This window comes from Tinamus guttatus, unplaced genomic scaffold (assembly GCF_059628265.1).
Source record: "Tinamus guttatus ecotype Peru unplaced genomic scaffold, ASM5962826v1 Tinamus_guttatus_pri_ptg000180l, whole genome shotgun sequence".
Classification (NCBI taxonomy): domain Eukaryota; kingdom Metazoa; phylum Chordata; class Aves; order Tinamiformes; family Tinamidae; genus Tinamus; species Tinamus guttatus.
Window position 1 is genome coordinate 183722 of NW_028288714.1, and position 13544 is coordinate 197265.

General features: G+C 35.5%; 1 protein-coding gene across 1 annotated transcript in view; it reads left to right on the forward strand.

Moving 5' to 3' along the window:
* Positions 1-13544, forward strand: part of GPC5 (glypican 5) — a 632403-nt gene that overhangs the window by 123885 nt on the left and 494974 nt on the right. Inside the window, exons 4-5 of the mRNA XM_088523345.1 lie at positions 1829-1962; positions 6089-6214. Coding sequence (XP_088379471.1) covers positions 1829-1962; positions 6089-6214 — 260 coding nt within the window. The remainder of the gene's footprint in view (positions 1-1828; positions 1963-6088; positions 6215-13544) is intronic.

Here is a 13544-nt window from a genome sequence, read left to right on the forward strand (position 1 = left end):
AGTTGCTGCTTCCTGGTCATTAAAGCTGATTATATGTGTAATACCCTCAGTGCCACCTCAGGGAACAATATGAGCATAGTGAGACAAGTAAAAGTAAAAGAAAGAAAAACCTTTTCTTTTTTCCCTGTGGAAAATTAGGATCATATGGGTAAAGAATGGCTAAAAGGATGGATTATTTAAGAGATGAAATGATGAAATATAGCACTTAATTAACAAGTTTGCACAAGAACAGGTGAAACCTAGAAAGAGTGTGGAGAGTTTTAGGGGAAGAATGGGAGTCCAGTTAAGTTAATGAAGAATGTGGACTAATGTGTTCTGAAGGAGATCTAGCAGTGGAAGTCCTTAAAGGTCATTAGCCTTTTAAGGGTCATTAGCAATTACCTTTCATGGAAGTTTATACACCTTATTTTTAAGGAGATTCTAAGTATGATTTAGACACCTGTGAGTATATTTAGACTTGTGAATCACAAATTCATGTGACTCTTCAGTTCATGCAATTTGTTCTGTATAAACTAAAACTGCTGATCCTGTGGCCTAAGTGAGTATACTCAACAAGTCTTTGGTTATCACCACTGTCATGCATACCACCATCACCAAAAGCATCAAAATTGTATATATTATTTTATCTTAAGTTTGAAATGTGTTTCTGAGCTGACAAATAGATTTTTAGGTATACTCTCTTAAGACTTTACTGTGAGTGATGATAAGCTGAAACCAGCTTTCTCTGTTCTTGCATGTGAGGACATAAAAAGCGACAGGAAACAATAATCCTTGTTGCATAATACACACCCTTTCCTCTTCTTTGTGGGAACATTTTGAATATGCTTCTGCTTCAAAAATAAGCCTTGGAGCCAAAAGTGCTCTTCTCTTCCCTTTCCCTTTAAGAAGGTTGACTGCATGTTGCAACCAAGTTTTAATAATTCACATACATATTAGTTTTTCAATAGTGCACGTGTACTAGCTAATAGAAGATATATGCCATTCATCCCGCTTAATATTTGGTTAGACATGATACTTAGCCTGAAGATACTCTCTCGCTTTAATTAATTTTTTTCAATGACGAGGAAGAATAATGAGCTATGATCATGAATTGATATTGTCTATAGTACAAAATGTGATAACGAGCATTTTGTGAAGAAGGAAGTGGGAGCTCATGTGGATGGGAGCTCTATTGATACTGAGATTAGAAAGCCAGACATGTAAAATCCATTTGTATTTTCAACATCTGTGGTCTGAATCATTAAACTTATAGCGTGGATCATTACATTTACGTCTTGCAAAGTTGCAATGCAAGTTTCTACCATGCTAGGTGTTCACTCTGTGCTCTGGGCAACTATGCTGAATATGCCATAATAATTCATCAACTCTGAAAGAAATCACAAAGTTTGATGCATATTAAAAATGTGTTTGAGGTACATTACAGAAAAATGGAAATAAGATGTTGTTCATAACAGTTCATGATCTCTGAGGTTGCTGTTATTATCTGCATAATAATACAATTTCCTGATAGGAAGAAATCATAATTAAATCAATAAATAATAATCAATGAATCATCAATAAAATACATGTGGTAACTTCCACACTCTGCTTTCCTTTAAAAGCAGGAGGTGTTTTTGTTTGTTTCTTCTATATAAAGACTAATTATGTGTTTAATGCATTCATTGTGGACATCAGTGTTGACAAGCATCATACTTAATGAACCTTCTTTTAGCTTATCTTCAAGGTATGTCCACAGCCTTCCTTTCCTACTAAAGAGCACTTAAACTGAATTGAGAATGATTTTTATTTGAGTATGTTCCTTCCCTCTTATGTCTTGTTTTTCTTTTAGGTGAACAAGATATGTGGTCCTCCTGTAAGAAAGCCCATGCAGTCACTAGGTTGCTCCTTTGATCAGAACAAAGATAATCAAGGGTTGAAGATGTTCTCAAGAGACAGTGAAGAAACCCTTGCCAACAGAAGAAAGTAAGACATTAGTTTTACAGCCAGAAAGAAAGAATAAAGTAAGCCATTAATTTTACAACAGAATAGATTATATTCAATGCAATGGCATGCATTAGTGGAGAATAAATAGAGACTGAAAGGAATAAAGCATTTCAACAACAAATTCTGTTCTATTACATTTATGAAAGACTTGTTTTATGACCAGATTAAATTTTCTGAAATAATGGACACACAGGCAAGGTCATTTAGTGTGGCTTAAAAGAGTGAATAATGTTGCTAAAATATGAAAGTTAGCTGTATCTTTGTATGTTAGTCTTTGGATTATACTTAATCAGCACATCACTGGGCGTTATTAAATCTATCAGGATTTGATTGCCACTGTTACAAGAAAACTATTTGTACAAATTGATCAGATATAAAAGAGTGAATTTTTTTTTCTTATCTACTCACCTTTTTTTGTTGTGAAAAATAAAATAATTTTAGGGCTAAATCTTGAAATCCTTCTTCAAGCAAGTCATTTTGTTTTTTTTTCACTGTTTCTCCTGCCAGTATATGTTTAATTCATGTGGCAGCAAAGATTTGGGGATTTGATTTAAACCTGGTATCACAAGGTAACATTTGCCTAAAGCTGTAGATGTCTGCATATGATCTGTGTGTTTAAGCTGTCTCGTAGTCAATGGAGAGGAGGACTCGGTCCAGATGCCCACTTAGAAACAAGCATTTAGGGCCTTGGGGAGATGGCCTAGTGACCTCAGCTGATCCGCTGCTGCCAGGAAGGATCCATATGCCCTGTGAGTTGTGTGATGTGTGCTTCAGCACTGTGCTCCTGGGTACCTGAGAGCATCTCAAAGAGCACCAGATATCTAGGTTTAGGCAGGTGAATCACATTTTTAATGTCTATAGAAGTAAGGATGGTATTACAGTTGAAACTAAAGGCTCTTATTATTATTTGCTAAAATGCAAAGAGGATCTCTCTATCCTCTTTTTCCTTTCAATTCAGTTTGTAACACAGAAGAAAACAGAAATGAGACAATTGCAGGGAATAATTGCTCAGCACTGCTTTGAGGAGAAATAAAGAGTGCCAGGCAAATCTAGCTAGTGCAAGGTCCTTCAGAAAAAAAAGAAAAATAAAGCAGGGTTTAGAGGAGCACAGGATGGAAACAGATGCAAAGCAAGAGTCTGTTTTAGCCAGCACAGAAGCTCATCAGGTAATAGCCATTAAACAGACATATTTTCCTCTATACATTTTGTGTAAGTAATGTCTTGATGTCCTCCTCTTGCTAAGACTTTGCAAATACAGAACTGTATTCTAAAACCTCACTTAATCATGATTCCAAGTGAGTGGTGCACAGATTGACCTCATCAGTGCTCAGAAACCTCAGGAAACCTGGCAGCTGGTGACAGCACAAAGCAGCTATTGTCCCTTGGCCTGCAGAGCTGGGACCACCTTATGGCGTGTGGCAAGCCCTACACCGAAGGGATGAGGAGAAGAAGACTTTGAGATCCCCTGTCACAGATTTCACTTTCACAGCTTCATTGTTCACACCATCTTCGTGTTCATTACCCCCTGGATCACCCCTTTTCCTTTTAGCCACAATCGCTTTCTACTCCCCTTGCCATTCCCATGGCAACCGTAACAGTTCCTCAGATGGAAGAGTAACTTCAAGAAATGGTTATAGGCCACTTTTAAGGAAGTGCTAATCTTAGAATGAAACTCCACTTTATTTACCGCCTGTGGACTTTTGGCAGCAGCTGGTTCTTGGCAAACTATCATGAGCTAAAGCAAGAGAGAGGAGGCTTCTCCCAAATTGTGTAGGACTTGATCAATGGCAGTTATCCTCAAAAGGCATTACATATCTGACTCTAAGAGTTCCATAATTTCCTGATTTTTTTCAGATGTATCTCTAGTTGAAATCTTACAGTTTAAAGTACATGTTGGAATACCTCTGCCTAAATGGTTTAAATAACACCACCCTAGGCTGGTGCTTTCTAGTGCCACATGGCAAAAGAAGAAAAGGAAAGGTCGCAGTGCTTTTGAAGCTAAAATTTGTGAGATGAATTTTAGGAAGTGCTGGCTAGAACTGATATAATAGTATACAATCTTAAAAAAAAACTGTGTGTATTTCCTCCAGAACTGAACATTGTAGAAAGATTTTAGCAAGTAGAATAAAATTGTAAAAAGTGAACATTGCTAAAAACATAGATAAGAAATATCTGTAGGTTTTGCTGACTATAATTGCACGTTTGTGTTCAGCTGCATATAATTATATGCTGTCTGGTCTAGAAGATGATGATGTGAAAATTGACATTCAAACCATCTGCCCTTCTAACTACTTTGGTCGGATATCTACAGGGGTTGAAATCAGTTATTACTTCTATATTAACTTCTGCTTTGCCTCAGGATATATTTGCTAATAAACTGAATGTCTGACCTTTCTGTTATAATGTAGTTTGTCACAAGATATTACAGGATCAGTATTTGTTTCCATTTCTATATTATACGCAGATTGACTGCACAAAAGAAGAATTTCCTACTATTTGCTATGAGAAGAGCCTCTAATCACCAGTTTTCATTCACTATGTGAACCTAAAGGATACCAGGCACAGTCAAAATAAAATCAGTCCCACTTGATGGGAAATGGAGGAAAATTGTAAATATACTCTTCACACTGGATGCAATTTGCAATGGAAAAATACAGTACTCATGGCTGGAAGATGCAGATGTATCATAGTCACATATTTAAAATATATTGTACATACTCAATATATGATCATACTTGAGATTTTCAGAACGATACTTTTAGAACTAGTAGAGCATCCATATCACATTTAATAGCATTTAATCTCAATCACTGGGCTTTGTGTAAAAATATTTGCTCTAGAACAGCAAGAAAGCATGTGTGTATTTTAAATAACAGACTGTATATAGTTACTCAAATTTTTCTATTCTTATTTCAAGTCAACAATACTTAATTTAATTTCTTATGCCACGCCTGACAAATGTTATCTAAATACCGGGAAACGGATAGAACATTTGTAGCATATTTTTTCCAGTTCCAGACATTAGACAAGAATTTAAGATAATGTGAAGCTTTCTGACTTACAAAGCAATGAGTACACCATTTGATTATGTCTTTCTTCTTTGTGCCTGTGGGTAATAGATAACTTAGTATAATGTGATGTTTTAGACTAAAATAAATAAATATTTATATTTTTCACAGCAGGAATGGGTCTCTCAGGATTTTCAATACATTAGCGAACAGTTTATAAAACATAAATATCACAGTCCAGTTACAAACATACTAACTGAAAAGGCAGTCATTTCTTTTGATTTATATAAATATAAAAGCTTATCATTACCTTTGGGCACCTTGAGAATTCTTCAAGAAAGCAACATATAAATAAAAGCATACCAGCAGCACATGATAAAATTGATGTCATTTTTTCAGATGATAATTTACATGTCCATTAAGTATTTGATATCTACACCTTCAAACATCCTACCTAAATCTTGAATTATTCCGGAGCTTAAAAAAATATTCTTTTTAGCATTTGTAACACTTTGTAGGAATGTAGTTAATAGTCCATTTGTAAAACAGACAACTTCTTATTCTTATACCTAATTACTGGTATGTGAAGCCTATTAATTGCCATGCTTTACAGGTTGTGGAGTCTCCTTCTCTGGAGATCTTCCAAACTCGCCTGGATGCCATGCAGTGCCACGTGCTCTAGGTGTCCCTGTTCGAGCAGGGGGATTGAACTAGGTGACCTCTAGAGATCCCTTCCAACCTCAACCATTCTGTGATTCTGTGTGATTTGAAATACTGGCATATTTGTACAAAAGTAGCATTGCAAACTATCAAAACTAAGCAAGAAAACTTTAGGGTGGAGAAAATAATATGAGTTTTTTTTTTTTTTTCCGAGCTCGACCGGGGACAGTGTCAGATTTTTAAACTCCTGAAATATATGTAAGAGAACCAAACTTATCTAAAAGGAAAATTCACAAATCGATGACTAAAATCATTGGAATCGATAGCAAATATTAAAATCAGCACATTCTTTACCTTCTTGTAGCAATGCATGGCAGCTGTACTGCTTACTGTTATTGATTGACACTGTCAATTATTTTCCATGTTCCTCTGTGCAGAGCATTTATTGGCCACCTCCGTCTCTACAGAGCTTTCTATGGTGGCCTGGCTGATCAGCTGTGTGCTAATGAGTTAGCGGCCTCCGATGGACTACCGTGCTGGAATGGAGAAGATGTTGTAAGAAGGTACCTTTTTCAGTCCTGTTTATTTTTCTTTCTTGTGTTGTTTCTTTAAAAATGACTTTACCTATAAGCAGTACAAAAATAAATCTTTATATATCTCCCTTCTGAGAGATATATTCCTTCTCTAAATTTATGAAGTTTAATCATGCATTAGTTAAGGAAAAAAAGCAGTTTTGACATTTACAAAATAGAGATGGGAAAAGAGGATATGTTTTTGTTGTTGTTGTTTGAATTTGGTATTCATAAAATGCTCCTTTCAATACAGCTTTGTGTGATAACAAACTTCAGCTTGTTGCTTGAAACTTTCTCTAGCTTTGAAGAGTGAACTAATCTCTTAAAATATATGGTTTCTCAGGGGATGGCTAAAAGTTAAAACATGAAGATAAACTGCTTCAAAGGTGAAACAAATGTGTTTTATGTATGCAGTGGCTTGGGAACCATCATTCAGTAGCAGTGGCAGAGATGTGATTATAAACTGCCATGCTCCTGGATGTGTATCTCTGGAATCAATATACTTCATGGTTTACAAGACACCAGCATTTCTTGATGTCAGAAAGACTTTTAGAGAGATTTTCAGATATCTGTATTTTCTGCTTTATTGTTCTTATCATCAAAGCAAGTATTTGAACAGGAAGGCCTTTTGATGAGAGAGACTGAAATATTGAGGATCATTTTAATTATTTCTTTTTTTTAAGAAGATAATGCTGTTAATACCAAACTTAAGTAGTATTGAAGAAAGTGGCTAAAAACTGTAAGGTGAGCAGGAGATAAGTGATAGAAGGTGAGGTGACAACATACGTCCTCAGGTGTCCCTACATATACTATATAGGAGTTAATTTATTGGTTAATGATATATAAGGAAATTTTAAAAATACCATTCAGTAAACACTTTTAAGCCTGCTTTTCTCTGTCTGCCAGAGCTGCCAATGCTCTGGCAGCACTGAGGCCCAACAAGTGGTTGACTCACTTAATAGAGAAAATGGAAAACTGTTTATTTTAATTTTCCTGGGGAAAAAAGAAAATAAAGATAAATGATATGATGTAGATAGTATAGTATCTAGAGTATAAAGAGCGTTCATTCAAAACCGAGGAGCAGCATACTTTGAGTCACTCTAATTTAGCAACTGTGGCTGAGTCCTGTGGTTATTTCCTACATCCTAGTACCTCTTTTTGCACACAAAATAAGTCTTGGTTCATAATCTCTAGTACCTAGGTGCATATGCTCACGTCTCTTCCCTCCTTCTCTTCATTTTGCTTATTCACTCAGTCCAAATATCCTTTGCTCAATTTTATTCTTTTACATTTGTTCTTTTCAACTTTTAATTGCGGAAAACTTCCTTCCTGCACATGGACTAACATCAGTTACTATTTTACTCTTTAAGAATTGCTAACCTAAGGAAAAATGGGCACATTTCTCTTTTGTGCCTAGGAACCTCTGTGTGCCTGTTCTGAAAGTGAGGCGTGGGTAACACAAGCTTGTGGGACAGGAAGGCATATGTTAGTTGTGTGGTGCTTGGAGGTTTTTCTCAGGTTATGAGAAGTCATAATCAATCACAGAAACACATATACAAATTCTGCAGATTTAAAATCAAGATTACTATGTTTGAGCAATAAAAGCTACTGATCTGCCCTGTTGATTGTGTTGGAAAATCACATGGGAAATGGGTCAAAGGATCAGTCAACTGATCAAGGTATCTTTTTAGTTAAAAAAATGGATTAGATCTAGTTGAGATTTTATCTAAGTTTAGACAGATCTAATTTTTCCAAATGGAAAAGAGATGTAAACAGGAGATGAGTAGCCTCAGAGTTGATTGTGTCTGTGTCCTTGAAAGGACAATCAAGATAACAAGCCTAACTCCTCTGCAGAGTAAACAAATGGAAAGCAACTAGCATTTTACAAAAACCATGATAAACAGTTCAAAATTGTCTCATCAGAACTCAGATTGAACCACTTTTGATCATTTTGTAGTAAAATGTGGCAAATCTGAAGAGTATTCCTAGAAGAATAATGAGATCAAACTAGAATCTAGGAAACTCCATTTACAAAATAAATAAATAAATAAAAACCAAGGGCTGAAGGGCCTGGAATTGCATAACGTAAGAAGAACGACTGATGGAAGAAAAGGGGTAGTAGTCTTCCAAAGTGCAACAGATTGTTGCTATGAGGAAGCATCACCAATCCGTGCCCTTAATGGCTAAAATATATAGTAAATATTCAAGACTGATTAGGGAGAGCTTCCTAGTGGTTAAGACAGTTAAGTAAGTGCAGCAATGGAAAGTTTTGGGGCCTGATATATTTGGAGCTGGAAGATGTTTAAGGGCAGTCAAGGTAAATCACTCACTCTGAGAAAGATCACAGAGATGAACTGAGTGATATCTTAAGATCTTCTCTAGCCCTCTGGTTCCAAATCTAGGATTTTCTAAAGCCTATGTTGCTCAGCCTGTATTGCCATGATTCCAAGATACTGTAGTATCTTAGAAACAAATAATGACCTGAGCAGACATCAGCAAGTTTCTATGTACATCCTGCACAACTGAACCTGCGTACTTCTCTTTTTCACTTTTTTCCCATGTATATAGTGGTATAGTAATAAATAAAAATGCTGGTTAATTCATCTGTGCATTACTCGAGGCCACTGGAATTCCAGGGAAATCTTTATGTTTCAAATCTATTGAAGATAAATGGATTTTATGGAGTTTGAGATTCTTCACCACCTTTTTTGCTTTCTGTAAAATAGTATGCCCTAGCTGGCTATGGCTGTAATTTTGGGTCTGATATGGGGAACTGCTGAAAGCAATATCATAAGCTACATAAAGCGGGTGCGACTGTAATTTCAGGTCTGACATGCAAGAGACTGCTGAGAGAAATTCCTTGAGCTACATAATGCTGGTGCAGGTGAGCCAGGACCTGAGGAGACTGCTGTTTGCTGTGTCTTTGTTTCAGCTGCAAGCAGCAATAGGCCCTGGAGACAGAAGATAGATACATTAAAAATAATCTTTTCTGATCTTCTTTCTACTTGTCTGGGGATTTTTCTTGAAAGAAGTATTTAACAACAATAATATCATATATCGTATATATTTTATAGACTTTACCATCTTTAATATCAGCTGAAAGGTTATAAAACCTGCATGGGAAAAGGTCAGAAAAAGAGAAAAGCTGTTATTTTTGAAATGAAATATTACGTAATAGTTTATATTTCATATGCTTCATCTTCAGCTGTTCCCGTGGAAAAATAATTCATTTTGCCTTTTTTTTTTTTTTTTTTTTTTTTTTACGTACTGACATAGCTTCTCAGACTAGATTTGTTTTGAATGTAGCCTGTTACAAGGTATAGGTTCACATTTTGTTTTATCAATATTAAGATACAAATTTCCAAATTATTGTATTCAGGTGAGATAGATAAGATTTGTTTGAGGAAGGACTTGCAGGAGCAGATCATTCTCCCAAGGTCCACCTCACTGCAGAATGAGTGAAAAGATGTCTTCTGCTTTCATTCCTTCCAGCTATTATGCCCAATAATGTCAGACTACAGTGGCTGAGCATTAAATTAACAAATTAGTTTTAAAGGCATAACTGAATGCCTCAATGAATGACCCAGACTTTAGTATTATAGGATTTATTAGACTCCAAGGAAAAAGAAGAATTTGGCTATGCAAAATCAGAGAATTAGGAAAAGAATCGCATGCAGCAGTTCAGAATTTCAATGGTGTCTTATCTTTAAAGCTAAGATTATAAGAACTGTGCAAATAGAATGAAACGTTCTTGTGCATGGACATAATGTGCTTTAACTGACATTTATACAGAGTCGGTAGTCCAAAGCACATGACTAGAATGTGAACAGATATGGATTAAAAATCCACAGAGAAGAGCAGGCTACGTACTCCGCATCTTGAGACCAGTGATTTCACTGAAATAAAAATAGATGTGAGAGAAGGAAATAGTAAAATTGTATGTTGAATGATTCAAAAGTAATGGGTATTATTAAAGACAGCTAAGTTTGGAAGGAAGGGTTTCTTATGAAACATACCAAAAGTATCCAAATTAAGAGAAGTTAAACAGCCTGATTGATTTTAATTGCTGAGCAGGCTGTTAGAAAGTGATTATAATAAGCATCTATCATCAAATAAATGCTTAGCTTTAGTACAGCTCTTAGGCTAGGAAAGGAATGTTTATGTTTTGATTCTTTAATATTTTGGACCAAGAGTACAATCTTGAATCACTTCCCTGCCAACAACAACAACAACAACAACAACAAAGAGAGAGAAATGGTAATATAAGGAGATATAATGAATTCCTGTCCATTTTCTGATTTGAGCTAATCCTGACTTTATAACGAAGCAGAGTTTAAGCTCTCATCAAAGGCACTACTTTCCACCTTTGCAACAGCTTTGCTTGAGCAGTTTAGAAAGAAAAGCCCTTTCTGGCTGTTAGTGCTTTGCCCCAGATGCTGTTGCCAGCAAAGACCAGCAGCAGATGCTTTAAGAGGAACAACCATAAACACATTTCCTCACAATAATCTGTGTCCGGTAATTCGCAAATTAGGAAATTCCTGAGCCCCAACAGCAATCTTTAAAGTCTGTAGTCCTCAAAGGATTTATCTGCCCTGAATGCTCAGACTTCCCTTAAATGCATAAAATTTTAGTACCCATAACATCCTGCAGCGAGCTAACAAGAAGCTTTAAATGTTAGACAAAGATATTTGCAGATTTGCGTTTTTGCTAATAAAATCAAATTTAAATTTCTAAAAAGTTTCTACATATAGATCAAGTTACTTTTCTAGATTTCCTTTTTTTTTTTTTTTTTTTTGTCTTTTTGGGATAAAATGTAACAATCCACTTTCCAGAGTTTGTTTTGATCTTCCATTACAACAAAAATCAAGTGCATGAAATCTGAAATGCTTCTGTTTTGGACTGCTGTACTTAGAAGAGAGATCACCTGCATATCAGACCTGCAGCTTAATGAAGACTCAGGGCACCTGCACTACAGGAACATTCCCTTCTGGAATGGGGGAGTTTTTTTCAATAAAATTTATACACTTTCATTTAGAAAAAATGCTAATGTCAGACTGCATTCAGTGTCCACTTGGCACCACCATTAGTTTTGTTCTTAGAGAAAAAAAAAAAAGGTATTAATCCCCCTCTGTGAGAGAAAGGAGATGGGCTTATGACATTTTTTTTCTGTGTTAATGTATAAAACAAACAGCATTTTTACTTCTGTCATCATAATACACTCAAAAAAAAAAAGAGATATTGATCTATTTCCTACTGTTTTGGAAGCAGTTTTCGTTTTACATTTGATTCCCTAAAAATAAATGCTCTGTTTATCCTTTTGGTTGCTCGAGCATATGTATAATTTTCTGTAATGTTTGTCCTTTTTGTAATGTTTATTCTACCATTTTACACAACCATAGAAAAATAATTTTGATCAGAATTTAGTACTAATAATCTGATGACTCTTTAAGGTTTTCCAAAGGAATTCAGGTCTGTTTTGCTGTAGTTTACAACATGAAACAGTGGAGGCGAGAAAATCTGTGATCTGCCTTTTAAATAGTGTAACATAAAATAAATAACTATGAATCATAGCAGATTATACTAGACAAAAGATTTGTGTATTTGTGCCTCACTGAAATTCTTATAAAAAATATACAACCTAATTGGATTCAACTTTGAGGTACAGGATACCTGTCAGATACTATGTTTTGTAATATCTTACAGTGCAACTCCGCACACAGTGATGTTCTAAAACATGTCACATTTCCAAAAGAAAAATATTTATCACCCCTAACCACTGAAATTTAATACACAGGCTCTCAATGGATGATTTAAACAATATTTGGGGCTGTAAAAGTTCTCCTCAGGAGTCCTCTTTCTCTGCAGTGTGCACAGCAGGCCTCTGTAAGCGCTACAAGCTTATCAGTACCGACAGGAAACTTCCGCGTGCTGCTAATTGCACAGATGTTCGGCACAGCCGCGTTTACAAGCATCTACATCCCGTCGTATTGTCACGTTGCATCTGCTGAAGATCTGACTCTTGGCAGAAATATTGGTGGGATTTTCACTGAGCTTCTTGTATACGACTGATCTACTTTAGTTTCTTCTGTACGACTGGTCTGTATTAATAGTATTCAGCTTCTGATGGGGAATTTTGTTTCCGCATCTTCCCAACTGCCCCAGATACTTCCATTACATTCAAATATATTTTTAGAGATCTGGAAATGGGTTGGGAGAGACTTAGGTAAAAACCACCGATTTTTACAGCAGTTCTGGTTGTGAAGGTTTGCAGTAAGTTCTTCATGTAGGAACAATTTGCTTTTATATAGTCCTATTCTGGTGGATATTCTGTTAGTTATTATGTAGTTGTCTGCAGTCTGATTTTATTAATGCGGTTCCTGTAATGCAGCCAATAAATTGTTATTCGTATATATTATTAATATATTCAAAGAATGACAGTTCACTCATTTTTCTAGAAATGGGTTATTCTTTCCAGTTATATCAAGTTCTTCTTGCTGCTGTTTTAGTTAAAACAATGATTATTTCATCTTTAATGAAGTAATACTAATCTGTCATTCACAGGTGATGAATCTACTGGCATCTACTTCAAAATATACTATTGTGTGTTCTTTTTAATAAAAGTAGGGGTTTCTTATCTTTCTTGGCAGCTCAGCTTCTTCTTACATTCCTTTGGGGTTATATAATGGGAGACACAAGTTGACTTATATTCATTAAAATGATCATTTTGTTCTAACCGTTCTTATTCTAACATTAAATTCACAAGATCTCATTTTTTTTAGCACTTGTCCACATGAGGGCACACAGGAAAATTAAGCTGAATTAACGAAGACTGTGAATTTAGAAATTAGTGATGTTAGTTCATTTTGACCTAGCTGAATGAATCAATGAACTAAATTGAAGCCACTGTAGTTCAGAAAATTTAAATTATGAGCATATGCCATCCCACAAAAGTTTAATGATGTTTTGCTAGCCCACTTAATGCACTTATATCTTTACTATCTTCTAATTGACTTTTTGAGTTTACCCATGTAGGCTTGAGTTTGAGGGTTTGAGTTTACCCATGTATCTGCTAAGAATGTTTGTGTTCTTCACATATTCAACTATTATCTAAGATGCCATACAAAATGTTAATGTGAAGAACAAAGCAAGTAGCAGAAGTAAATTGTTATGCTCATGCAACAGGAGGATGTGTAGGTTCTCTCCAAATACAGATTTGGTAGCCATACGGCTATGACAGAAAAATAGGAAGCATAAAATACAGTCCATTCTGAGAACACATTGTATTTCCATTGAAACATAAGTGAGTTTCACAGTTTTCACT